The following is a 25,747-nucleotide window of genomic DNA, read 5'->3' on the forward strand; positions in this document are numbered from 1 at the left end:
GCATTTTTTCAAAACTTTCTCTATCTACACAACTACTTACATGTTGAATGATTCTATTTCTTTCATTTGTGTCAATAGTTTAAATAATTATTTTAAGGAAAAGGAAAAAAGTTTATTCTCTGGCAACTTACATAATAAAACATTCTCCTCGTTAGCTACATCATGTTTAAAAAAATGCAGGAGCCGTTACAGTAACATATGTTATTGAATATTCAATTACGGCGCTCATGATTTAAATTTACATTTTCTTTTTCAAAAAAATTAAAGATCCTATAGCCATAGCAGTGCCTATAAAAGATACTGCAGGAAGGAACATCTTATGGTCCATGAATGAATATTTTTTCTTTTTTTGATAATCTTCGTACGATTTTCGCGATGCAGCAGTTTCAACTGCTATAGGAAGTATGGAACGCCAGGTGATTTCTTGAATATTCTCTTCACACGTTTCACTGGAGGTAGTTTCGGTAGCAATGGGCAGAATGGAACATACGCTTATATGATCTCCAACCGAAGTGATGGTTACATGAATCTTGGAAAAGATTTTCAATGTCACTGCTGGCATGGAAGAATCCGCTGGAATCCACTGAATACCGTCTATCGGTTTGTATGAATTGAAAACTATCTTCGCAATAGACGACGTTGTCTAGGAAAATATAAATAATACAAATTTAAACTTACAATAATGCCATGAAAAACAAATAAAATCTTCATTTACATACCTGTGTCACTATGTTGAGCGTTATTCCAGTACCAAGTAGAATCAACTCGATATGTTCAGCATCGTATCCAACCACTCCGGCCATCGTTTCATGCGTCTGAACAGTTTTCAACCATTGACGATAGCAAAACATAAAGCTGGTATCTCCTGCTACCTTGGCTCCGTATCTTTTTACGCTACACGTTTTACCAATCTCCTGCAATTCTTCCAATGTCCTTTTTGACTCCTCCCCGAAACCTAACTCGGCAGCAAGAACGCGATGCACCATACAATCAGTATAGTGACGAAAGGGACGAGTAAAGCTTGTATATGGCAAGTTTGGCATCCAGCAGTTTTGGAATTGCAAGAGCAATTTATTCAGCACAGCCTTCGCGGCATCCGGGTGTTCTGCTGCAGCGATGATCGCATCCATCGATTCACGAACCGTTCGCGAGCTAGCGAATGAAATCGTATACCCATGCCCCGCCATTGTTTTCACAAATTCTTCAATCTTCTCAAACGGCGGTTGAGGATAACGTATTAGCGTTTTCGCTGATAATGCACCTTGAATTGCCTGAGCAGCTGAAGTATTGGCCAGGGCCACAAAAACGTCTAATGCCTTTTTAAGTTTATGCTGGTCATACTCGATTGGACACCCAGTGGCAGTGTCGATCCAGAATGTAAGCCTCGATTGATCAAGCTCTAGAAAACCTTCTTCGATGCGTCGTTGGCGGAGTTTTACAGCTATGGAATGCAGTTGGCACAGGATCAAACTCAACGATTGAACCGTATATCCATGGAAAATTTGCTGTACTACATCCTCACTGGAACCTTCTCCCTTTGCGCTGTTGATCACGATTTGTGCATTTTCGTAGGAGAGCTTTGCACATGAGTTGATCACACTTCGAGCAAAGCGCGTATTGACTACCGTCCCATCCCGGAGTATTTCGAAGAACACAGAAAATGTCAACTTCTCTTGGCCAGGGAGAAGTGAACATACATCACGCAACTGCTCCGGAATCATTCGATATACATTATCAGCCATATAACTTGTAGTCGCTCTAAGCTTGGCCAACTCATCCAGCTCTGATTGTTCGCGCAGGAAGTAGGTAACGTCGGAGATATGAACACCAATTTCCCAATTGCCATTTTCCAACATTTTACAGCTCAAGGCATCATCCAAGTGACGAGCACTAGCAGAATCTATTGTAAATGTACATTCTCTTCGTAGATCTTCCCTTAAATCGATTTCTTCCTGAGGAATACTGTACGGTTGTGTAGGAAGTTGCGCCAGAATGTGATCTGCGTATCGAGTTGCATCCTGATTCTTGTTGATCGAAATGGGTTCGTTTTGATTTTTAACTATATCATACTTATCAATTGATATCAGATTCGCTCCAATTGGTATATCGTTCTGCCATTCGACGATTTCCGCCAGATAGAAATTCGTTGCGACGCTCGTTGATCCCTTTTTATTTAGTTCTGCTGGTAAATTATGCTTGAAAACATGCAGTGGAGGAATTCGCCTATCTACAGGAACTAATACCCGATAGTTTGACTCCTGATGTGGAAGAAATTTTCCAATGCACTGGCGATTATGGCGTTTCTCGAGAATCGTCACCACGAATCCTTGAGAGCATCCTTTGATTCCATCGTTTTGTTTAGCCGAATATGTAGCTTTTGGCGTGTAGCTAACTTGTTTATTCATTACAAACACTTTCACCAGGTCACTGTGCAACGCGTATTGGCGCAGGACAATAGAGCTTATACACACGCATTCTTCATTAGTGCTCAAACCATCGACGTAGGCCATCATATTGTTATCTGCATTTATTCTCAGTGGTTGTTCCACCAGATAACCGACCTTCTTCTCCACTATCTGACCCACAAAGGACTCTAGCTTAGATTGCACGATATTGTGTGATTCATCTCTGATACAAGGCAGCGTCAACTCTGGATTAAATGTCCTGGTGATATTTCGTGCAAATATTATTCTGGCCAGTTTGCCAGTGTTCAGCACATAATTTACCTGTTGCTCAAATGTTGCAATTTTATTATTGGTAATATACTTCTTTGGGTTGACTTCCGTACCAACCGGCTTCAGGTTTGACCCGATCGGTATCGCGCCGTCCCACTCGATAATTTTTGTTTGATATAGAACTGGTGTGTTCATTGAGCTTAGTTCCTTTGAATGTTCATTTCCGTTTTGTTTTGAGCTGTCGTTATCAATCAGTTGCATCGATAAAAATGGCTTGTAAATACGCACCGATGGAATAGTTAAATCTTGAGGAACCAGCGTGCAATAGGATGGATCCTCCTGAGGAAGCAAAGGTCCAATGCACGTACGATCGTGACGTTTTTCGAGAATGGCCAACACGAATCCCTGGTAATTTTTAATAGCAGTAGCATCTGGAGCATTGACTTCTGGTTTATTAATAACAAATACTTTTACTAGATCGCCCTGCAAAGCATACTGGCGTAAAGCAAAATTTTTGATAGTAACGCGTTTTACTCGTGGCTCGCGGAAACACAGGAAAGATTGCTTATTAGAGTGCATATTTATTCTTAACACTCCTTCTACCACAAACCCAACGTTTTTCTCCACGAGTTGCTTCACGAAAGACTCCAAATGATCTCGGACAAGAGAAGGTGCTTTATCTTTAATTCCAGCTAATTTTAGCGTTGGATAACATCGTTGCTTTTTTCCTGGCCATCTAGTGGCATACAACAGTTGGTTCACGTCTTGCACAAAACTGTTGTTAATAGGGGATTTTCCTTGTTCGTTGGGTATTGGATTCATTATGATGTTTGCCTGTTTTGTTGGTTAACTATTGCTAACTTGAGATATGTAGTCTTTTTGGTAGTTTTCCATTAAAACACAGACTAGATACGAAACACTACTGCACGCTGCTGAAACTTGCACCTCTAACCGAACATAAAACAAAATGAGACCGTTTGTCAACTTTGACATAAGTAGGCGAGCAAACCCTTGACTAGCCAACTGTAATAAACATTTTTATTCACTTTTTTTTTTAATTTTCAGCAAATTTATTCACTAACATTGCACATAACATAATACCATTCCCGTACGCTATAACATTTTTTTTAATGCAGGCACTGTTTCAAGTTTTCAAATTACGCCGCAGATTATTTCAATTTAAACAGCTTTTTCACAACAGCCAGAGAGCTTATAACAGTAATCGCAGCTACTATAGAAAGCAATATTTTATGATTTATAAAATTTGTTTTCTTATGCTTATGAAAATCTTTGTATGATTCCCTTGTAGAGGTATTTTCGGTAGCAATGGGTAGTATGGAACATACGCTTATATGATCGCCAACCAATGTGATGATAACACGAACCTTGGAAAAGATTTTCAAAGTTACTGGTGGCATGGAAGAATTCGCTGGAATCCACTGAATACCGTCTATCGGTTTGGATGAATTGAAAACCACCTTTGCAATAGACGAAATTTTCTTGAAAAACATAAATAATGTTAATATAATGCTTACAATAATGGCAATAAAATAAAATCCTCTCTTACATACCTTTGTCACTATGTTGAGCGTTATTCCTGTACCAAGTAGAATCAACTCGATATGTTCAGCATCGTATCCAACTACTCCGGCGATCGTTTCATGCTTCTGAACAGTTTTCAACCATTGACGATAGCAAAGCATCAAGCTAGCATCACCCGCTACCTTGGCTTTGTTCCTTTTCATATTGCAGGTTTTAGCTAATTCCTCCAACTCTTCCAGTGTTCGTTTTGACTTCTCGCCGAAACCCATCTTAGCAGCAAGAACGCGATGCACCATACAATCGGTATACCGACGAATGGGACTGGTAAAGTTTGTGTAGACCAAGGTTGGCGCCCGATGATTTTTAAACCGTCCAAGCAGTTTATTCAGCACAATCTTCGCGACATCCGGATGTTCTGCTGCAGCGATGATCGAAGCCATAGATTCGCGAACCGTTCGCGAGCTGGCGAATGAAATCGTATACCCATGATCTGCCATTGTTTTCACAAAATCTTCAATCATCTTCTCAGACGGTGGTTGAGGACAACGGATTAGCGCACTCGACGATAAAGCACCTTCAATTGCCTGAGCAGCTGAAGTATTGGCAAGGACCATTAATACATCGAACGTTGTATCTTTGTGCTGGTCATACTCGATTGGACACCCAGTGGCAGTGTCGAACCAGAATGCAAGCCTCGATTGATCAAGCTCTAGAAAACCTTCTTCGATGCGTCGTTGGCGGAGTTTTACAGCGATTGAATGCAGTTGGCATAGGATCAAACTCAACGATTGAATCGTATATCCATGGAAAATTTGCTGAACTACATCCTCACTGGAACCCTCTCCCTTTGTGCTGTTGATCATTTTTTGTGCGTTTTCGTAGGAGAGCTTTGCACATGAGTTGATCACACTTCGAGCAAAGCGCGTATTGACTACCGTCCCATCCCGGAGTATTTCGAAGAACACAGAAAATGTCAACTTCTCTTGGCCAGGGAGAAGTGAACATACATCACATAACTGCTCCGGAAGCATGCGGTATACAGTATCAACCATATAAATTGACGTTGCTCTAAGCTTAGCCACTTCATCCAGCTCTGATTGTTCGCGCAGGAAGTAGGTAACGTCGGAGATATGAACACCAATTTCCCAATTGCCATTTTCCAACATTTTACAGCTCAAGGCATCATCCAAGTGACGAGCACTAGCAGAATCTATTGTAAATGTACATTCTCTTCGTAGATCTTCCCTTAAATCGATTTCTTCCTGAGGAATGCTGTACAGAGCTGAAGGTAGTTGCGCCAGAATGTGATCTGCGTATGGAGATGCATCAAGATGATGTTCGATCAAAATGTATTCATTTTGATTTTTAAGTAAGCTAGTTTGATCAAGAAATTTGAGATTTGCTCCAATTGGTATATCGCCCTGCCATTCGATGATTTCCGCCAGACAGAACTTTGTTGCGACGCCCGTTGTTCCCATTTTATTTAGATCTGTTGGTAAATTTTGTTTGTAAATACGTACTCTTGGAATTTTCGCATCCAGTGGATCTAATATACGATAGTTTGAATCTTGCTGTGGAAGAAGCATTCCAACGCACTGTCTTTTGTGGCGTTTTTCGAGAATCGCCACCACAAATCCTTTAGGAGGCTCTCTCCTTTCACGCCTCTCGGTTCTAGTTTTTCGTCTTACTGAATCTTTGGGATCATCGAGTTTTGGTGTATTCATTACAAATACTTTTACCAGGTCACCATGCAACGCGTATTGGCGCAAGGGAATAGAGCCTATACACACCCCTTCTTTCTTCCTTCTGGAGCCATCGACGAAGGATTCCTTGTTGTTATACACATTTACTCTTAATGAGCGTTCCACCAAAGAACCAACCTTTTTCTCCACCATCTGATCCACAAAGGACTCTAGCTTAGATTGCACGATATTCTGTGATTCATCTCTGATACAAGGCAGCGTCAACTCTGGATCATATTTCTTAGTGCTTTTTCGTGCGACATTTTTACAAGGCCGTTTTCCAGTGTTCAACAGATAATTCACCTGTTGCTCAAATGTTGCAATTTTATTATCGTTAATATACTTCTTTTGGTTGATTGTGTTATCAACCAAGTCCAGGTTTGACCCGATCGGTATCTCGCCGTCCCACTCAATTATTTTTGTCTGATAAAGAACTGTTGTGTTCATTGAGCTTACTTCCTTTGAATGTTCTCCATTTCCGTTTTCTTCCGACCTGGCGTTATCAATCAGTTGCTTCGTTAATAATGGCTTGTAAATACGCACCGATGGAATAGTTAAATCTTGAGGAACCAGCGTGTAATAGGATTGATTCTCCTGATTAAGCAAAGGTCCAATGCACGTACGATCGTGACGTTTTTCGATGATCGCCACAACGAATCCAAAATAGTTTTCAACGGCATTAGTGTCTGCAGGGTTAACTTCTGGTTTATTCATTACAAATACCTTTACCAGATCGCCGTGCAAAGCACACTGGCGCAAAGTAATATTACACAAACAGACGCGTTTTTTTCTTCGAACGAAATAGACGAAGGAATGCATATTGTGGTGTACATTTATTATTAAACGTCCTTCTGCCAAAAACCCAACATTTTTCTGCACGAGCTGATCCACAAAAGACTCCAATCGATCTTGCATGATAGCCTGTCTTTCATCCCTGATTCCCGTTAACGTCAACTCTGGGATGTATTGTTTCTTTTTTCGCAGGTATCTTGTAGGTCTTTTGCCAGTATTTAGCAGATAGGTCACCTGTTGCTCAAAACCATTGCCAATAGGAGTGTTTTCTTGCTTATCTTGTATGGGTTCTAAGGCTTTTGAGTAGATGGGGCTGTTCTCTTCCAACATAAAACTTTTGCTCGGCTGTGCTATTTCGATCTGCTCTACCTTGTTCGACGTATCAAATGGTTCGAAATCCGTTTTTTCGACCAACATCATTACGTCGCCCATCGCACTCGCTGCCGATTCCAGTTGCGGTTTGGGTTTATATAAACTTGTATCAGCCTCGAACTCATTCAACTTTTTTGTAGCGTTTACTGTTACTAGCTTGGGAAGCGGTAACATTTGATTAGCCTTGCCCTCTATTTTTTCAATCGATTCTAAATGCATTTTTGACTGATCTGCATTGGTAGGTGTCTTATTATGATTGTTTTCATTTTTATTCGTAGGCGTCTTACTCAGCTTCATAGCATCATGCTTGGGATGAGCCACCGTTTCCTTTCGCCCCTTTATTTTTTTTAAACCTGTACCAGGTTTATTCAGCATGTTTTGCTTTTGTTTGTAGGCGCTAACTCTTGTTAGCTTGGAATGCGGCACCTTTTGCTTACTATTGCATTTATTATGTTCAATTGATTCTAAATGCGATGTCGAAGGAATTGGATTAGCAGGTGTCGTTCGATGACTATTTTCATGTTTGTTTGTGGATTTCGGTATCGAAATATCATCTTTGGGTGGTTTCATTGGTCCTATTGTTTTACCAACACTTTTACCAGGGTCGGGTTCATTCTGCTTTTTACGCTTTGTTTTTATGCTGTTACCTGATGGGTTGCAGTTCTTCGTTTCATTTGGGATCTTTGACTGATCTCCATTATTGGTGGGAGTCTTCCGACGACCGTTTTCATTTTTGTTCGTGTACACCCTACTCGGATATGCTGCCGATTTCGACGGTGCTTTTGATTTAGCTGCTACACTCGAGCACGGTCTTGGTTCATTCTGCTGTTTTTGCGTGGTTACTGCTGTGTTAACTGTAGCTAACTGAATTGTCGTTTCTTCAATCTTTGCGTTTTTACTCGTGGAAACCATGCTGATCGCTGTGACATCAGTTATCGGATATGTTGACGGTTTCATCGGTCCTTTCTGTTTAACCACACTTGAACCAGAAGTGGGTTTTTGCTGCTTCTGTGGCTTGTTTTTTGTAGCATTCTTTTGGGTAATCTGGACTTTGTTCGCTTTGTCTCGACTTGTGGAGTTCAACCTCTGTAACGTATCCAACATCATGTTCAGCATCACGAAATCGTCTAGTCCGGTATCGATATGCACTTGTCCATTAGATCTCGCCCCGTTCGCACTTGTTGCTCCCAGCTTGGAATACGAATTCGTTTGTGTAATTTTACGCTTCTTACTTTTGCTCTGGCAGGCTTCATTTCCTTTGGTTTGTTTTTTGTTTACTGTCTTCTTCTCCATTACTGCATCACAAGCATTTACATACACAATGGACAAAACAAACTTTAACGATTTAAAACGAATACCTTCGGTGAACTGCGCTGGTAAATTGAGGTGCACGTCACTTGCTTTCAATATTAAATATGCTTTGGACAAAACTGTGGTCAGAAACTGGCTTTAATCCTTTTGAATAATACCGACGATAAGATTAAATACGCTGTTGCCTGCTCAGAATGAGTCAGACAATAAACAAAACCTCCTTTGGAGGTCGTAACGATTGACAATGAATGTTTGACGTATGAAAGGCGCGCTGTCATCTGTGGTAAACATATGTATGCCATATGGCTTAAACGGTTTGTGTTTAAAAAAGATTGGATTCAATAGTAAAAATTGATTTGTTTTCATCGCTTTTTTTTATTAAAGACAATACTTAAAAAAAATATAATTTCTTTATCATTGTCCAATGTTCATTTATTGTAAGCAAAAATTCAATCTGGGGCAAGAATTCCAAGCAAAGAGATGTATGGTGCTAACTGGAAGGAATACGTAAATTTGAGCTGAGTCTTTTCCCGCTAACCGTCTACCTCGTGTATCAGCGCATGTTAACATTTGTCCTAAAGCATTTCGCAACCCAGTTTTATTACATAAACAATTTACTTTCAACGAACGTGCACGAGCATTTATACAATTCCTCTAGCTGCTCCTCGTGTGCCATAAACATTTTCAATTGGGCAGGACAATTTTCAAGTCGAGTTACCAAGAAAATAAAACTTTGAACAACTTTTCTAACATGATATGCGCTTGTGTTACGCTGTGATGTCACACTTGCACATTTAAGAAAATAGTTGATGTAATTAATATACACGGGCTGACTTCATTTCGACGTTTTTGTCGAAATCTTTCTGACTGGCAGGCGGATTTGATTCTTCCTTGTCCGTCGGATGTACTTCGGCAGCCATGGGAAGCATCGAACATATAGCAATGGCACCGTGAACCAGCTTTATGGTGACGCGGACCTTAGAGAAGATTGTCAGTTTAACTGGTTCAATGGAACTATCGTTTGGAATCAACTGAAGACTGCCAACAGGATCAATTGGCTTGAAAACCACGGATGCCACTGCAGATATTTTCTGTAAGTAGAAACACAATAAACCAACATTGGTGAATGAAGAAAACGGTGTCAAACAAATTATTCAAAGATATACATTACCTTCAGCGATGCCTTCAAAACTATGCCCGAGTGGATCAGAACTAGTTCTATATGATGAGCACCGTATCCCAACACGGCTGCAATCGTTTCGTGTTGTTTGACCGATTCCAACCAGTGGCGATAGTACAGCATGGAACTAGCATCACCGGCCAATTTCGCATTGTATTTCTTTTCGTTGCAAATTGTAGCCAGTTTCTGCAACTCGTCCGGTGTCCGCTTCGGTTCGTCATCGATGCCCAGCGAGGCCGCAAGAACACGATGCACCAAGCAGTCGGCGTACCGTCGGATGGGGCTGGTAAAGTGCGTGTACATCGGAATGGCTAGTGCATAATGTTTGAACTGGTCCGGCCCACTGCCAAACGCCGAGCAGTAATACAACGCCCTCGTCATCGGTTTCGAGAGTAACACATTAAGCACGCTGCATGCCGCATCCGGGTGTTCGGCACCGTTAACGATCGCATCCATCGATTCGCGGATCGCCTTTGAGGTGGCGTAGGAAAACGTGTACCCAAAGCTCGCCAGTGTTCGTACCAAATTTTTCATCATATTCTCCGCCGGTGGTTTGTGGTTGCGGAGCAGTGATATCGAGGGGAACGCAGCATGAATAGCTTGAGCAACGGAAGTGTTGGCGAGAAGCATAAAATCCTCGATCATTTCATTACTCGCCCGAAGTTTATACACGCCGTAATCGATCGGACGCCCTGTTGCGGGGTCGAGGCGGAATGTGAGCTTCGGCTGGTTGATCTTCAAACATCCGTCGTCCAATCGACGCTGGCGTAGCTTGACTGCGATCGATTGCAGCTGGTTCACGATAATGCCCAACGATTGTACGGTGTGACCATGCATAATTTCCGGAAATAGATCTTCCACCAAGCCATCTCCTTTCGGGTTATCAAGCATCATTTGCGCATGTTCATAGGACAGCTGCGCACAGGAATTGATAACACTACGGGTAAAGCGCGTACTGAGCACCGTTCCATCAGGTTGCATTTCCCAGAAAACGGAAAATGCCAGCTTATCCTGCCCTGGCAAAAGTGAGCAAGTGTTACACAGCTGCTTTGGAAGCATATGATACACCGCATCGACCATATAAATCGATGTGGCACGCTGTTTTACAAGCTCATCCAGCTCAGACTGTTCGCGCAAAAAGTACGTAACGTCGGATATATGGACTCCCACCTGGAAGTTGCCGTTGGGCAGAACTTTACAGCTTAGTGCATCATCCAAGTCGCGAGCCGTGGCAGGATCAATCGTGAAAATACATTCACCACGGAGATCCTCGCGTCGTGCGATTTCCTCCTGCGGAATACTGTACGGTACAGAAGGCAGTTGTGCCAAAATATCATCTCCATACGGTGTGACATCGAGATTGTACTCAACGAGGATGGATTCGTTTTCTACCTCCAGTACACCACATTTTCCTATCGACTTGAGGATCGTTCCGATCGGTATGTCGTTGTGCCATTCGATGATTTCTGCCTGATACAGAACCTCCGTCACATCCGTCGACGCTGGCACCTTTTTACCATCTCCATCGCCACCTTCCATTGCGGATGTTGGCTGCGCTTCAATAAGAGCGTTGGGCCAATCTTGCTTGAAAATGCGCACAGGAGGAATGCGCATATCCCGAGGATTAAACGTACGGTATTGCTTTTTCCCCGGTCCATAGGGTGAAAATTTTCCAACGCACTGACGCTTGTTGCGTTTCTCGAGTATCTTCACCACGAACCCTACGTTGTTCTGTGAAAATGTTTCCTTCTGTTCAACAATTGTATCATCTGCTGTTGAATCTATGGTACTGTCCAGACAATCTGTGTCGGTCTCGGACAGATTGGCCGCCTGTGGGCTCTCCGGGCTTGCTGGTTGGTTCATGACAAAAACTCTCACTAGATCACCCTCCATCGCGCATCGGCGAAGTATGATGGAATTGATGTAAACATTTCCCTCGCGGGATGTGTCATCGACAAAAGACTGCGTATTGTTACGTACATTTATGCGGATCAACCCTTCCATCAGGTAGCCCACGTTTTTCTCCGCCAACTGACGGACGAAAGCATCCAATCGATCTTGCACGATCATCTGCGCTTCATCCCGGACATCCGATAGTGTCAACTCCGGAGTGTCGCTTTCAGCAGCACCCTGTTTGCCATTGTTCAGCAGATAGTTCACCTGCTCCTCGAATGGTTTGTATTGGAGCTTGAATTTCGCTTTTTGCTCGACTGGTTTGCTGGCAGGTGGTTCTTCGATGGTTTTCGTGGGAGCAATGTAGTTTTTGGCCTTCGAGAAGAGACTTTGCGATAGATGTTGAAAACCATCATTTACCAAAACCACATGTCGTTTGAACGGGTGCGGGTTAAGCAGTCCGAGCTCAATTCCGCGCTTCTCAATGTACTTTCTACGCTGGGAAGAGCTGAGCGTAAATAACAATAGCAAAAGCTTTTCCTCTGAAGACGCTTCCCCATCGGTATCTTGTTGTTCGTTGCGTTTAGGAGCACCTTTGGCAACCTTTTCGTGCTTCTTCGGTTTACTTTTCGTATCTTGTCTGCTAGATTCCGATTCTGATCGAATCTTCTTCGGTTTCTTCTCCTTGATCGTAGATTTGTCTACCTTTTTCGACGTGTCCATGGAGGCAGTGGGCACTTCCTTGCGATTCACTACCGGCTTTGCCTCTCGATGATGGTAATCTTCTTTGATGACATGGATCTGTTCTTCGATTTTCTGGATCTGGATCTTTAGTTTTACCAATTGTTGTTGATTCATGTTAAGCTGAACTCCCACCTTTTCATCGAACGAATCTTCCGAATTTTCATCAGAGCTGCCGGTCTCTCGTTTCTCCTTTTTCTCCATCGCTTTCTTGTGCATTTCTTTCATTTTCTTTTCTTTTTTCTTCAGCTCCTTCTGCTTAACGTCTTTAATCTTCTTACTCTTCTGTTTTGCTTCCTTCTTGCTTTTCTTTACTTCTGGTCCGACCATTACCTCCGGTATGCCGGGCGGAGGCTCGTCCGAATTCATCTTACGAACATCCAGCTGGGCAACATCCATGTCGAGCTTCTGCTCCAGTTTGGTTTCGATACTCAGCTGGACCAATTCCATTGCCACTTTCGCCACGGTATCATCTCCTTCTGCCTTACTCTGTGGGGCTGATGTGGAGCTTTTGCCCTGGTCAGTACCTTTAGCGGGTTCCTTTTCCACCTTTTTCACCTTTGCTTTACCACCTGCTGCGGGTGCTTCTTCCATCATCTTGCGAGTGGAGTCAGCGATGTCGTCTCTTAATTCACGTAGGAAATCCGCGTCAGACATGATATCTCAGCAATTTGCTTGCAATCTTTACACAATATGAACTAATGTTAGCAGCTTCGTTTCGGTCCACACTTGTTTTCTTTGTTTTCGGAATGTGTCAAAATTAAACAAAAACCTGGTCAAAAATAAAAGTAAACATAAACAAGGTTTATCGGTACTCAGCTTTGCGCTGGTCTACTGTGGTATTTCTATGCCAACTACTTTTTCTGCAAATTTATTACAGAAATGAAAAACAAAATGTTCCTGACTGGCTGGCTGGCTTAATAAAAAGACTATCTCCATTATTTAACCGAGAACATTATTTTATCACGCTTACCAAATTTAGCAGTTTGGCCCAAGGTTGCTAAATGTAGTCCTGGACATTCGTTAGCCTGTTCTGTCAAAAACCTCAAAAAACAACAAAGTGCACGTTTCTGCCTACATCGTACAAATAATAAACTATATTTTTAGGCACTAATTCAAACACGATGAAGAAAAAGCCGGCTACATTATCAGACAAGATAAACAAGCTCTTCGAACCGGACAAGACGAAGGATCAGTCGGAAGAATCCGGGGACGATACGGCACCGAAATTCAGTGAGTTCGATGAAGTACCAGACGAGACGTTCAGAAATGCAGCATTGAGTGAATTCCGGAAGCGTAACATAAAGTTCCTCGAAGATTTCGATCGGAAATACAAAGGAACAGTTTCCTCCAGAAAAGAAGTGCTTGATGGCGAGGAAAGCGAAACTGATGCGGATACTATTGATCACGATGAAAGTGAGAATGATGCAGAGCAATTCGACGATGATGCAGAAGATGATGGTGGCGAAGAGGATGATGACGGTGATGAAAGTTTAAGCGATGCTCCTAGAACCAAATCTATCTTATTTTTGAAACCATCGCATCACAATGATGCAGATAGCGAAGCATCAGAGGACGAGAGTGCAGTTGAATCCTTGGGGGATGATGATGAATCGGAAGACGATCAGGATGGATCATTTACCGAATACTTAGAAAAAAGTAAAAACCAATCCAAAAGCGATCAGATTACGTTAATTAGGGAAGAAAATCGTGAGGAAACGGTAAGCAAAGGTCTGGCCGTACAGAATCAGCTGAAGCTGTGGGAACGAATGTTGGAAATGCGCATCAAGTTGCAGCCCTGCTTGATAACGGCCAACAGTCTGCCACCGGCGGATGTGTGTGAAAAGCTACGCGCCGAAAGCGAAGAGTTTCGGGACAAGGTTGAGCAAGTCACCGAAACCGTTGCCCAAGCGATGGATCGGTTCCTCGAGCTGCAGGAAACTCTGCTCGATCGCTTTTCGGAAACAAAACAGCTTCTTAAGAGTGGGTCGAAAAGGAAAGGATCCGAGAAAAGGGCGTCAAAATCAAAACGGATTGCCCTGGACGAGTACGAGCAGTCGTTGAGCGGAAGGACCAATGACATGGTGGATTACCGAAATAGTGTGCTCATGAAATGGCACGATCGCACAAAAGTTGCTTCTAGCGTACGAAACCAGAAACAAACGCTATCGGTGTTGAAAAAAATCGAAGAGAGTCTAATAAACCGCGACGAACTGGTTCGAAAAACGCAACTATATCGTGGTGGATACACGTTGTTTGGCCGAGCTGATGAATCGCAAGCGAAAATTTCACATCCTGAAGAGGAACCTCGTGACACTCCGGACCAGGGCCCGCAAGCAATCTACGATGCGGAAATCTATGATGATTCGGACTTCTACCATCAGCTGCTTCGGGAACTGATCGAGTATAAGACCAACACTACCGATAGTCCTCAGGAGATGGCCAACAAGTTGGCCGAGCTGCAAAAGATGCGTAACAAAATGAAGAAATCGGTGGATACCCGTGCGTCGAAGGGTCGTAAGATTCGGTAAGTTTTCACTCCTTGTTTGTTTCAGCAACTAAGACTAACATACACTCGTTGAATAATTTCAGCTATGTTGTACATAATAAGCTGGTTAATTTTATGGCACCAGTTCAGGATTACGATTGGACGGATGGCGCAAAGGATGAGCTCTTTGGATCTCTCTTTGGCCGTATGCCTTTGGCCTCTGAACATCAATAATTGGCAGGAACGAGTTTCTTTCTCAGAAAAAATATACATAAAGCGGATACTCTGAAGTATTATCCATTGTTTTATTATTCACCTTTAAATGAAAAGAAATAAGAAATTGAAATAATGGCAGAATAACTAAAGTAGTTATTTGGTTATAGGTTTGTTGTCCAGTCGCATGATTTGGAATGTAAGCAAACTGTCGCTGTTGAGACATTTGAAACTTTTCTTTTAAAGTTTATCACATTTAATATACACTTGCTTACAGATGTAAGCAATTAACTCGATGTTCTTTCGGATATACGTTAGCCATCGTAAGGAATAATACGCATTTAAGTTAATTATATTAGATCATTTTTATTCATTTATTTTAAAAAATGCTCTCACAATCCACATTGTTTTGAAAAATAGAATGGAATTACAAAAAATAACGTCGACAAAAAAACTATCGATTAGGTATTCCTTTTTGTTCTAGTCTTAAAGCGTCTCACAGAAACTATCGCTCGTTTCCGAAAAGCTTGTGTCACGCGAAGCAGGAAATTTGCCACACGGTAGCAATATACGAAAATGTATTAAACCACATTAGATTCTGCTGCTCGATGAATGATGCAGCCGGCCTTCCTGCATTCGCATACAAGCATTCATTATCGTTTGTTCGGTTCGTAGTACTGCGTTCTTACATATCCTTAGCTTTAGTATTCGATGGTGCAAGTATTTGAATGAGAAGGCTTTGCTGGTTCTTGTCTCGCGTGAACAAACTTCTCGGACGGATGAAATCACTTTCTGCTTGATTTTTTATAAAACATCCGAAAATATGAATATTTTGTTGGACAGATCTGAATGAAAATTGCAGCCACGAAGTAAGTCACGGTGCGAACCATAACATTTCAATGCTTCAAGGAAAAGGAATGGAAAATGTGTGGAATACCTTAAGCAACTGATGGTTAAAGTTGATCGTGAACGAAGCTAGTCAAAGAAGGAAGAGATTACAGTTCGGTCTTCTTAGCATTGCCCGATCGATCGAAGCCCTTCAGCTCGCTCGACGCATGCTTGGCGATGTACTTAACGAAGTCGTCCACTTCGCGACCACCCTCGTAGCGTTCGGGGGTGCTCTTGGCATCCTTCGCCAGCCAGTACAGGGTCGGGAAGCCACGCACCTCGAATTGTGGAGGTACATCGTTTGCCGTAGCGTCCATCTTGACAATCGAAACGGCCTCATCCTTCAGCTTAGTGCCAAGCTCTTCCAGCGTCGGGGTAAGCTTCTTACAGTGTCCGCACCACGGAGCATAGAATTCGACCAGCGTATCTACGCCGTTGTTCGTGACAACGTCTTCAAAGTTCTTCGCCACGGCCACCTTTACCGGACCGTCGTTGCTCTCCGGCACCGGCTCCGACTTGACGTACGGCTCCAGAGATCCTTCCTCCAGCTCGGTCGCGAATGCCTGCAGGTTCTCGACGGAAAATTCATCCTTCATGATAAACTTCTGGTTCTTGGCGTCGCGGGCCAGAACCAAGGGCTTGTCACCGGTGTAGTCGTATCCGTACTCATTCAGCTCGTGTTGGAAATCGTCCTTGGCACTTACGGCAAAATTGACGCGTCCCACAAATTCCTTGGCCACCTTCAATACCCGGTTGCGCCAGTAGTTTGTGCCCTTCGGGTTCTTCACGTAATCCACGGCGTAGTATACAACCACGAGAGGATTCTTGAAGTCGCTAGTGGTGTCGCGCGAACGCACTCCAGCCAATCCGTGGAAGTTTGCCTTTACAAAGTCAGCCAGCTCCTGCTTGGTGGTTCCCTCGAACTTAACAAATTCCGGCTCGAATTTGTTCGCCAGCTGGCGGGCCCGGAATAGGTACACCGCATCGGTTTCACCTTGCTTCTCCAGCACTGGTGCGGCACTGCTGTGACCGAAACGAAGGCGTTCGCGTTGACTGTCGGCGTACTTCAGGAACACTCCCTTCAGATCCGACTCCTTCTCGAAGAAACCGACGACGGAAGTTTCCTGAACCTTCAGGAATGCCTCGAATGCATCCAGCGTCAGCAGATCCTTCGATGCTGGACCGACGATCGATTTCATGTACTTAGCGATGCCATTCGCCTCTCGAGGACCGTTATACTCCTGCGACACTTCGCCGTTCTTGAACACCTTCAGCGTGGGGTAGCCACTGACGCTGAACTTGTTACAAGTGTCCTTGCCACCCTCGGTACAGTCGACCTTGGCCAGGGCAATCGGCGGATCATCGCCACGTAGCAGCTCGGCGGCTTTTGCGTACTCGGGTTTCAATTTTTTGCAGTGTCCACACCTTTGAGAAGTAAAAGAGGGGAGAAAAAAAACACAATTTTTGTTGTAATATTCCCTGATTTAGCTTTTTTCAATCTAACGGAACACTGCTGACGGTGCTCAAGCCGAAAGGTTATTGACTTCGTTTGTCAAACTTGCCTATCGGACGTGCCAAACAGGCTAGGAAAAAAATAAGGAGTCACCTGAATTTTCCTTTTAACCACCATTGCGTGTTTGACTACGTTGCTACGGATATCGAATGAAAATTTCAACCAGTACATACCATGGAGCGTAAAACATGACCAGCGTAGTTTCCGTTTCAGCAACACGCGTCGAGAAATCACTATCAGTTAATTCCAGAACGTCGGCTTCGCCGGCAAGTGCCACTGCCATCATGGCACACAAACCTATCAGCAACCGGCTATTCATTTTTGCGTCCCTGAGCTCTCTGGGAAAGGCAACACGAAATGGACAAATAGTCAATGAAACCACCAGTTTTTATTTCTTCCCCCAGAACTAGAATCTACTGTGTATCATAATCTCAAATAACGTGGCCACTTACAGCACAGAATGAAACTCCTTTCTTCGGAACGGCAGAACACTTCCGATTTCTTGCAACTCAGAGCAATGAATGATGGAAAGATGGTGACTGGCACTAGACTTTTCTTTCCAATCTTGCTCAGCAGATGGCGACACTGCCACTTCGAGGAAGAAATTAAACCATTATAAATAAAGCTTATCGCTATATTCTGGCATTGTTTCTCTGGTCTGATTTGATCATAAACAATCATTTTGCATTATAGGCAGTACTAGAAACTGTTTAGAAAAGTATTTATTTTAGTTTCTTAACCGGCAAAGAAAGATGCATTTGAAAAATTATCCTCTTTTTCGTTGTCGATCGCTGATTGGTCCGCGCAATCCAAACACTGACGTGTCAGCAAATGACAGCTAGAATGATAGCTTGCTACTATCTTGAAATTAGTTTCTAAATACAAAAGTTTGGAATAAATTTAAAATGTCCTTTCTTTAATTCGTTGAACCGCTAATGTTATTAAAAGTTTAACTGATTCATGAAGCTTATTAAAGTGGTGTATACATAAACTGAAGCGATCTGCTTTTGTTACTCTCGTCGTTCACGATAGTCATTGGCATGAATAAATACACATTGTTCTCATTATTATCTACGATTCGATTGCATCACATAACTGCAACCCTGAACTGAACAGTTAAACGGTGGACATTTCGTGCTTACAATCTATCTTTTTATTTACTTTATTGCTTCTGCAACTATTTGGGAAAGAACCCATATTTTTCAACAGTACTTGTAGTGTGCTTTACTGCCACGCCGGATCTTATGATACTGTACGATCCTTCGTCTGATAGATCGATAACGGTAGATGCCGCTCTTTGCTGTTCTGAAAGTCCAAGTTGGCCCCCATCAAACACCGCGGCAAGGCTAGGCCAGAGGCATTTAAACTCATTCACATTCAGAGTACTCTGGCTGGCGCTCTTGTTGGCACTTGTTAACGCTATCGGGAGGGGGAAGTGCCGCGAAACATCACGGATGAACTTAAAATCCGGTATTCTAATCCCAATCTTAGAAGTGCCTGGATTAAGGTATGGATTATTTAAATTGTTGGACCTTCTTACCACGATGGTAACCGCGCCCGGCAAAAGTTCTTGTAACAGTTCACTACAGAGATGATTTGCCTCACCCCAGCGACGTAAATCATCGACTTCTGGTACACATATAGCGACGGGTTTTAGCTCATGCCGCCCTTTGATGTCGTAAAGCTTTTGTATTGCTTCTGGGTTGTTTGCACTACATGCTAATCCATAAACGGTATCCGTCGGAAGGGCTATAACGTTGCCGGATTTTAACAATGCAGCAGCGTGTCGCACTGCATTACCATCATGAACTGATATTACTTTTTCATGATGAAGCCTTGATAAGCGGTTCATTGTAAAGTCTCTCTTAGACCGCTTTACGGTCCACTGCCTCACTCCTGTGTAACTGATGATCGATCTGACGCAATCCACAGGCTTATTCATAATTTAACGTTGAATAATTATCCTTGCATGATGCCTTTTAGTCACGCCAGTTGTGTCCACACGTTTGATTACAGCATTTATAAAAAGTAGTCATTGGTTCGTCCGCAGACCGTGTTTGCATTTGCATGAAATACGCGCGATGATGAGCACAAGCGGGACACACTGCGTCGGTCGAATCTACGTTTTCCCAAGCGGCCGATCCTCCCATAACATGGTCCACCTCCTGTAAAAATCAACAACACCAATCTTATCGTATGAGTAAGAGTTCCTATCTTATCGAAGCCGGATATGCAGGACTGATTAACCTACCTTTAACTTTGGATAGATGCGACTTGAAATCTTACGCTTAATCTTGCAAATGTAAGGGCACGTGTTGCATGAGAACCGTAGAGAATCTGTACTTTCCTCCACAAGCAACAAATTGCCACAGGTAGGACAGAACATTAACATTTTCTCTTATAACTTCATTGAAAAATCGCAGCAAAAATGCACACGTTTACTAGATAGCAGACCGCGCGAGACAACATGTGTTTCACGAATCAAAACAATAAACAAAACACCTGATGTGACATACGAGTCGGTGAATGGCGAAACATGAAATACCGAAACCTGCGATGGATTCAAATAAACCGTTGACAATAAAACATTCGGCATAAGTATGTAATATTTCTCCTTTCTACCTTTGATTCCTTAGTCGAGACTATATAGCTATTACTAAAAGTAATTTGTTTTATTGAATTCTCTAGTGATTGAGTTCGTGCATTTCCTCGACGGAATTAACTACGGGGGTTGTAATGCTGCCAGGGCTGCTAGTTGCCGTGTGATTGCTGACTCCATGTGATCCATTACTTCCAGTCGCCGCGCGCTTTCCGAAAGAGATTGGAGTTCTTGTTTTTGGTACAGTAGAGGGTAGTTGCTGCCAGCGTGATGGTGGCCACACGATTTGGGTCGCTCGCGCCGTGATTAGCCCCAACGAAACTGGACCGAAAGTGTTGCTATCTAAGGAGTTGCCTACAAAATATTAATGTGTTAGCATTCAGCTTAAACATTTCTGGGCATTTCGTACTACCTGTGTGATCGCCTTCAATCCAACAATGTCCTTCTGGCACCTTCACGTACTGAACCTTATATCCTAGAGTGGAGATTACATCCCCCTGGAGAGCAACAATACGCTTGATGATTTTTTGACTCGGATCCTTTGGAGAAATCAGCGAAATAATATCTCCTCTTTGCACATCCATATTTCGCACTGCCCAGCGCGAAAGGAATACGTAGTCTGTTACAGCAGCATCCGGATTGAGCGCAGGTTGCATGGAAACACCTTCGACACGGGCCACATAGCCGATGCAGTCGAGCAGCGTAACTCCAACGGGGACTCCAAGCAGCATCGATTTGAGGAACGTTGGAAATCGCATGGCGAATTCTTTACCGGAGATACTTAGACGAGCACTAGAGTGAAGAACATTTTCCTCCACAAACCAATTTAAGATACTTTCAAGTGGATTTTGTTGCAAACCAAACAGGATTTTCGCGATTCGGTGTTTTGATACCGTTCTCAAAACTGACTGACGTTTAATGCAGTGAATGTTTATGTTGTATAACTAATACCGACAGGCCAACTGTGATGCGATACGAAGGCCTTGGCATACTAAACACCCGTTGAAAAACGATTGCAATCGCTACAAAAATTTCTAAATTAAACAACTTGATTCATTGATTTGATTTGGCTCAAATGTTTGTTGAAATTTTATAATTCTCTTTGTCATTCAAGTTCGTCTAGAACCAAGAAAATCCGCTGTTATATTTTGGCACATTAATTTAACTGTCAACACTTCCCTCCCTCCTCTAGCCAAGTGTTTACATTCAACCAAACAAGCATTTTCAACGCGGGATTTTAGCTTATTCGTCGTATCAACAAGATATTCACCAATGGAAATCACCAAGAAAAGTAAGAACATCGACTGTTTTAGCTTTGTGTGTACCGGAACTAGAAAAATGTGTTGTAATTTCTATTCGTTTCATTCATTCCTGCAAAGATTTCAACGATGAATTACCGTCCATTCGGGAGGCCATCCAGGAAGCGTCATTCTTTGCGATGGACTGCGAGTTTACCGGCTTAGCATCCGATCGTTTAATCTTTCCGTTCGATACTCCGGAGGAGGTGTATCTGAAGACAATCGAAGCTAGCCCTCAGTACATAATAGTCCAATTTGGTTTGTGCGCGTTCCGCGTCGAACCGCCGGCAGAGGGGGATGAGAGTAAGGCACCACCTCGAGTGACCTACAAATGCTACAATTTCTACTGCTACCCGAAAGGGCGCACGCATGTATTCAGCTGCCAGGGGGAAAGTATGCGATTTTTGGCGGACAATGGTTTCGATTTCAACAAACTGTTTCGCGAAGGCCTATCGTATGCTTCCGAAGCCGACGAGCAGCGTTTCCGTGCGGAAGTGAAAGAGCGTCAAGCAGCACGAGCGGCCGTGCTACAGGCGGCTGCCGATGAGAACTCTACCGAAACAGATTCGAAGCCAACAGAGTCGGACATCAGTATGATTCCGGTGCCGGAGGAAAATCAGCAGCAAGTGGACGATACTGATGCACGCATCAGCGCATTTTTACAGTCGGAGGAAAAGGAACTCATTGTAGGAAATGGCAATGCATTCCAGCGAAAACTCATATATCAGATGATTGAACAGCGTTACACGGGAAAAGTGTCCACTTCGACTGTAACGCTCGAGGACAACCAGAAAGCCATCAAGGTGGAACGGAAACGTACTGCTGAGGCAGAACAAGCCTTCGAACAAGAGCGAATAGCTAAGGAGAATGAGGAGTTGGATTCGAAGGTTGGCCTTTCCTTGGTACTGCAGGAGCTTTCGAAGGCACGCAAGCTCATTGTTGGTCATAACATGCTGCTGGATTTGCTGTACATTCTGAGACAGTTTTTCAAACCACTGCCAACTGACTACAAAGAGTTCAAGAAGCTGACAAAAGAAATATTCCCTATGTAAGTTCATTACAAGCGTTCTCAGTGCATTTTCTGATGGTTGATTTGATGTTTTGTTTTAGAATACTGGACACTAAGTACCTGTGCACAAATGCAGAGATTAAAGTCAACGTAAATTCGTCCGTGCTAGCGCACGTGTACGATGCGGTTAGACAACCGCCGTTTTCCATTCCGGATGTAAAACCTGCACTGCCGGCCCACGAGTATAACGTGGAAAACGGTAAGCAGCATGAAGCTGGCTATGATGCGTATCTGACTGGAATGTGCTTCCTGGGACTTGTAAGCCGATTCGAAGTCGATCTGCAGAATCCCACGAAAGATCCCGTGTTGAGAAAATATTTGAACAGGTATATAATCGCATGTGATCTCTCTTTATATCATTTTATCATAAACCAATATGAAAATTCATTTTAGAATTTTCATCTTACGGCTTGCAGACATTAATTACATATATCTTAATGGGAGCGAACGTAAGTAATATGACGTGTGAAGTAATACTAAACGTTTGAAATTAACCTGATGTGAACTACCCCTTTTAGCTACACACTCCCGGGATCACGTGTTTTACGTAACCTTCCCAGAGACCTGGCGGTCGAACGACCTGGTTGCCAAGTTCAAACCCTTCGGATCTGTACACTTAACCTGGATGGATAACACGTCAGCGTTTGTCACGTTGCACAATCGCACTGCCTCGAGCTTGGTATTAAAAACCATCGGCTACCATACCGGATTTTCGATCTACAGTTTCGCTCAGTTCTCGCAGATGAAATTGCAAGTATATACACTTTTTTTACTTCTTTCTCTATCTAACCATTCAAACGCGCTGTTTTCGGCGAATAAAACCAACTGATCTTTATGCAATGCTCCCTGTTTTAGCACACTGGAGTTAAACGAGGACGAAACAGTTCGACTGGTGCAGTTGCAACAGGATCAAGTGAGCCTGGAGGAAAGAGTGATGCAAACGGACAAAAAAAAGAAAAAGAAGAAGCTAAAAAGCAAAAAGTAGCCGATAACGGAGCGAAGCGTACGGCCGACGATAAGAAACCGGACGACGATCCAGCCGGCGGTGGCTGGCAAACGGTAAAGAGATCCCGAACAACCTTCAAGGATAACGACGAATGGTAAGGACTGACGACATGCATACTGCCGACTGCTCCCAACGCCACTAAGGATTTTACGCACTGGTCTTTGCCGTGGAATAATTCGATGTCGATACTTTGAAGCGATTGTTGAGAAGATTGAAATTTTAAATGGAATAAAATTTAATTAAAACAAAGGTTCTACGGTCTTTTCTTCGTATATCATATGATGGGTACATTAAAAACAACACTTTCTCTTACTACACGATAACATTCTAAGGACCCGATGGTGGCGGTTCAACGGTATCGGGATGTTTAGCCACACAATCTGCCTTCCAGTTGGTCGGTATGATACTCTGCAGAACTGTTTTCAGCTGGTCGATGGGGCAGAACTCTGTGCATCCCGGTATAGTGCGACGTTTTAATGGCTGACCGAGCTGTTTAACACCTACGACGACACCGTGCTTGCCAGTATTGGCATCCCGGTAGAGCTCCAAGACACCCATCACGCCGTAGTCGGGCAGCTCGTTTTCGTTCCACACTTTAAATGCCGACAGAATATTCACAACCGTCGAATCATGCCCGGCATAAAGGAAGATCTTCTTGTTGGCACCCGTTGGCTTAGCTATCAGAGCTTCCCATTCGGCGAGAGTCTTGGCCAGGAAGGGACCACCCTTTAGACGTTTCATCTCGTCCGTGTAGACATTCAGGGCGTAGCTTTTTTTCGTCAATGGGAGCAGATTTTCGGGGTAGTATTTTCTCGTCCAGGCAGGAAGCGGAAGTCCATACTCCGACTGTTTAAATTAAATGCCGAAATTAATACCACGCTCAATTCTTTCCGCGTGTGTGCGCCGACTTACCTCCGCCTTAAGTGTGCTGAAGAGCGATTGCACATCGTCGGGTGTAGCAATTTTCAGTCCAGTGATGTTGGTGAGATTCGTGAACAATTGCTTGTTAGCATCTAGCAGGGCAACGATTTCGGGCGTTTTAAAAACTTCATTCACGGTTTCCGTATAACGGGGACAAGACACTCGCACTAGAAGTAACTGGGAATATAAAACCGAAACTAATATAAAACAAACGCTCACATTAAAAGCTTTTCTTGGTCATTTTACCGTGTCCTGACTTAGCGGTTCACTAAAGTATGGAATCGGTTGCCAGTTGAGCCGCCGGTTCCATTGCAGCGGTGTATTCTCCGGTGGGAACAGTCCAGCCAGTACGAGTTGCATCGACATCTGCGTCCGCGATACTCCGGTTGTCTGGACATGAACGTTTGCTGCGCGGTATGTTTCTCCAACGAAGCGCCCATAGCGATTGCGCAGCCATTGACCAATGTGTTCATAGATCGTCAATTTGCCTTTCTGTTACGAGGGAAAGTTTTTTGTATTAAATACGTTATTCTGCCTGAAACAGTCCAGACATTACTAACGTTTGTTAGCTGGCCCCAGTCATATGGTTCAAATGTGTTGTTGACATAAGGATCATTGGGGTAGGTATCGGCCGGTGTCCGTTGTCCATGGCGGAAGAACTGTAATCAAAAGAAATTAAAATATGTTGCTTAAAGTTTAAACGACGATAGGCTTAATGGTAAGGAAATGGTGGTCTGTCCTAGACCCCAGCGATCATTCAATGAAATAATATTGAATGTGTATATTGTACATGATCTAATCGATTAATAATACAATAACAATCTCAACCTTGTTTGCTTTTCTAGGAATCTACGCGTTATATTATTCAAACGGTAATTTCTGCAAATCGATCGATTGATATGTTTCCGCTTCCTATTTTTATTTAAAACTTCCCCACGATAGGGTTTGATCGGTACTTACCACGTGGACCTGCTTCAGCTCGAAGTTGACCCGACGGGACGAAGGGTTAAGGAAGTCTCCATCGTCTTCCGTAGACAGATCCTCTTCCGACGACGGAGCCCCGTAAACTCCGTAGGCGGTGAAGAACAAAATCGTCGTGATCAGCACACTGCACGTTAACATGATAAGCACGCGTCTGCTCAGATAGTACATGGCGTAGCAGCGTTTGAGGTCCTCTTATATACCCGATCGGATGGCTAGGTGGATTACAGACCCCTCAACAGGATTCAGCGCGGGTAGAGGGGGAGAGTGGAAGCAAAACTGGGAACTGTATTTAGACGACTATGCTTATGTTTGTTCTGTAAGGTTTTAAAAGAGAGAGGACGTGCAAAAAGAAGAGAATATAATGTAAAGAACCAAACCAACACCGACTACCGACACATGTTATGTTGTCCAAAACAACGGGTTTATTTTTTCATAAGCCGGCTACAGTTCGACAATACTATAGACACAGCTTCAGGTTAAGTTTACATGAACGTGTAAGGCGAAGGACAGGGATGCGCAA

General features: G+C 43.3%; 9 protein-coding genes across 9 annotated transcripts; 2 read left to right on the forward strand and 7 right to left on the reverse strand.

The window, feature by feature from the left end:
- Positions 1–213: 213 nt before the first annotated feature.
- LOC131292011 (DIS3-like exonuclease 2) lies at positions 214–2,503 on the reverse strand. The gene is made up of 2 exons (XM_058320766.1): positions 720–2,503; positions 214–643 (listed from the first exon to the last, which is right to left on the reverse strand). The coding sequence occupies exons 1-2, from the start codon at positions 2,403–2,405 to the stop codon at positions 239–241; spliced, it is 2,091 nt and encodes a 696-aa protein (XP_058176749.1). The 5' UTR covers positions 2,406–2,503; the 3' UTR covers positions 214–238.
- Positions 2,504–9,249: 6,746 nt separating this feature from the next.
- Positions 9,250–12,905, reverse strand: LOC131294741 (DIS3-like exonuclease 2). The gene is made up of 2 exons (XM_058322785.1): positions 9,606–12,905; positions 9,250–9,525 (listed from the first exon to the last, which is right to left on the reverse strand). Exons 1-2 carry the CDS (start codon positions 12,903–12,905, stop codon positions 9,250–9,252), a joined length of 3,576 nt encoding a protein of 1,191 aa, XP_058178768.1.
- Positions 12,906–13,304: 399 nt separating this feature from the next.
- LOC131290207 (protein Aatf) lies at positions 13,305–15,020 on the forward strand. The gene is made up of 2 exons (XM_058319483.1): positions 13,305–14,775; positions 14,841–15,020. The coding sequence occupies exons 1-2, from the start codon at positions 13,373–13,375 to the stop codon at positions 14,968–14,970; spliced, it is 1,533 nt and encodes a 510-aa protein (XP_058175466.1). The 5' UTR covers positions 13,305–13,372; the 3' UTR covers positions 14,971–15,020.
- Positions 15,021–15,341: 321 nt separating this feature from the next.
- LOC131282368 (protein disulfide-isomerase A3) lies at positions 15,342–17,905 on the reverse strand. The gene is made up of 3 exons (XM_058311806.1): positions 17,803–17,905; positions 17,524–17,688; positions 15,342–17,262 (listed from the first exon to the last, which is right to left on the reverse strand). The coding sequence occupies exons 2-3, from the start codon at positions 17,667–17,669 to the stop codon at positions 15,945–15,947; spliced, it is 1,464 nt and encodes a 487-aa protein (XP_058167789.1). The 5' UTR covers positions 17,670–17,688; positions 17,803–17,905; the 3' UTR covers positions 15,342–15,944.
- Positions 17,906–18,489: 584 nt separating this feature from the next.
- On the reverse strand, positions 18,490–19,294 carry LOC131288051 (threonylcarbamoyl-AMP synthase). The gene has a single exon (XM_058317155.1). The coding sequence runs from the start codon at positions 19,290–19,292 to the stop codon at positions 18,528–18,530; it is 765 nt and encodes a 254-aa protein (XP_058173138.1). The 5' UTR covers positions 19,293–19,294; the 3' UTR covers positions 18,490–18,527.
- LOC131288063 (DNA-directed RNA polymerase III subunit RPC10) lies at positions 19,294–19,796 on the reverse strand. The gene is made up of 2 exons (XM_058317166.1): positions 19,602–19,796; positions 19,294–19,515 (listed from the first exon to the last, which is right to left on the reverse strand). The coding sequence occupies exons 1-2, from the start codon at positions 19,740–19,742 to the stop codon at positions 19,330–19,332; spliced, it is 327 nt and encodes a 108-aa protein (XP_058173149.1). The 5' UTR covers positions 19,743–19,796; the 3' UTR covers positions 19,294–19,329.
- A 209-nt stretch (positions 19,797–20,005) lies between these two features.
- Positions 20,006–20,840, reverse strand: LOC131281339 (mitochondrial inner membrane protease subunit 2). Its single transcript, XM_058310665.1, has 2 exons — positions 20,362–20,840; positions 20,006–20,303 (listed from the first exon to the last, which is right to left on the reverse strand). Exons 1-2 carry the CDS (start codon positions 20,705–20,707, stop codon positions 20,035–20,037), a joined length of 615 nt encoding a protein of 204 aa, XP_058166648.1. The 5' UTR covers positions 20,708–20,840; the 3' UTR covers positions 20,006–20,034.
- A 125-nt stretch (positions 20,841–20,965) lies between these two features.
- Positions 20,966–23,571, forward strand: LOC131282303 (poly(A)-specific ribonuclease PARN-like). The gene is made up of 6 exons (XM_058311718.1): positions 20,966–21,240; positions 21,329–22,295; positions 22,358–22,642; positions 22,710–22,765; positions 22,835–23,070; positions 23,172–23,571. Exons 1-6 carry the CDS (start codon positions 21,222–21,224, stop codon positions 23,418–23,420), a joined length of 1,812 nt encoding a protein of 603 aa, XP_058167701.1. The 5' UTR covers positions 20,966–21,221; the 3' UTR covers positions 23,421–23,571.
- A 12-nt stretch (positions 23,572–23,583) lies between these two features.
- Positions 23,584–25,445, reverse strand: LOC131282305 (venom acid phosphatase Acph-1). The gene is made up of 5 exons (XM_058311722.1): positions 25,204–25,445; positions 24,804–24,902; positions 24,490–24,735; positions 24,235–24,420; positions 23,584–24,168 (listed from the first exon to the last, which is right to left on the reverse strand). The coding sequence occupies exons 1-5, from the start codon at positions 25,393–25,395 to the stop codon at positions 23,650–23,652; spliced, it is 1,242 nt and encodes a 413-aa protein (XP_058167705.1). The 5' UTR covers positions 25,396–25,445; the 3' UTR covers positions 23,584–23,649.
- Between the last annotated feature and the right edge of the window lie 302 nt (positions 25,446–25,747).

The sequence above is a fragment of the Anopheles ziemanni genome, chromosome 2, assembly GCF_943734765.1.
Source record: "Anopheles ziemanni chromosome 2, idAnoZiCoDA_A2_x.2, whole genome shotgun sequence".
Lineage (NCBI taxonomy): Eukaryota > Metazoa > Arthropoda > Insecta > Diptera > Culicidae > Anopheles > Anopheles ziemanni.

Excerpts from the sequence above, each read along its gene's own strand:
- LOC131282368 (XM_058311806.1), bottom strand. The coding sequence starts at position 17,669 with ATGAATAGCCGGTTGCTGATAGGTTTGTGTGCCATGATGGCAGTGGCA. Across the intron at positions 17,263-17,523 it reads GTCATGTTTTACGCTCCATG|GTGTGGACACTGCAAAAAAT; the intron begins GTATGTACTGGT and ends TACTTCTCAAAG.
- LOC131282305 (XM_058311722.1), bottom strand. The coding sequence starts at position 25,395 with ATGTACTATCTGAGCAGACGCGTGCTTATCATGTTAACGTGCAGTGTG. Across the intron at positions 24,903-25,203 it reads AGCTGAAGCAGGTCCACGTG|TTCTTCCGCCATGGACAACG; the intron begins GTAAGTACCGAT and ends TTTTGATTACAG. Across the intron at positions 24,736-24,803 it reads ACTGGGGCCAGCTAACAAAC|AAAGGCAAATTGACGATCTA; the intron begins GTTAGTAATGTC and ends CCCTCGTAACAG.
- LOC131288063 (XM_058317166.1), bottom strand. The coding sequence starts at position 19,742 with ATGTTAATGTTCTGTCCTACCTGTGGCAATTTGTTGCTTGTGGAGGAA. Across the intron at positions 19,516-19,601 it reads GCATCTATCCAAAGTTAAAG|GAGGTGGACCATGTTATGGG; the intron begins GTAGGTTAATCA and ends TGATTTTTACAG.
- LOC131294741 (XM_058322785.1), bottom strand. The coding sequence starts at position 12,905 with ATGTCTGACGCGGATTTCCTACGTGAATTAAGAGACGACATCGCTGAC. Across the intron at positions 9,526-9,605 it reads TTTTGAAGGCATCGCTGAAG|AAAATATCTGCAGTGGCATC; the intron begins GTAATGTATATC and ends TTCTACTTACAG.
- LOC131281339 (XM_058310665.1), bottom strand. The coding sequence starts at position 20,707 with ATGCGATTTCCAACGTTCCTCAAATCGATGCTGCTTGGAGTCCCCGTT. Across the intron at positions 20,304-20,361 it reads GATTGAAGGCGATCACACAG|GCAACTCCTTAGATAGCAAC; the intron begins GTAGTACGAAAT and ends AATATTTTGTAG.
- LOC131292011 (XM_058320766.1), bottom strand. The coding sequence starts at position 2,405 with ATGAATAAACAAGTTAGCTACACGCCAAAAGCTACATATTCGGCTAAA. Across the intron at positions 644-719 it reads CGCTCAACATAGTGACACAG|ACAACGTCGTCTATTGCGAA; the intron begins GTATGTAAATGA and ends ATATTTTCCTAG.
- LOC131288051 (XM_058317155.1), bottom strand. The coding sequence starts at position 19,292 with ATGAATAAGCCTGTGGATTGCGTCAGATCGATCATCAGTTACACAGGA.
- LOC131290207 (XM_058319483.1), top strand. The coding sequence starts at position 13,373 with ATGAAGAAAAAGCCGGCTACATTATCAGACAAGATAAACAAGCTCTTC. Across the intron at positions 14,776-14,840 it reads TCGAAGGGTCGTAAGATTCG|CTATGTTGTACATAATAAGC; the intron begins GTAAGTTTTCAC and ends GAATAATTTCAG.
- LOC131282303 (XM_058311718.1), top strand. Across the intron at positions 22,643-22,709 it reads TTGAGAAAATATTTGAACAG|AATTTTCATCTTACGGCTTG; the intron begins GTATATAATCGC and ends AATTCATTTTAG. Across the intron at positions 23,071-23,171 it reads TCTCGCAGATGAAATTGCAA|CACACTGGAGTTAAACGAGG; the intron begins GTATATACACTT and ends TCCCTGTTTTAG.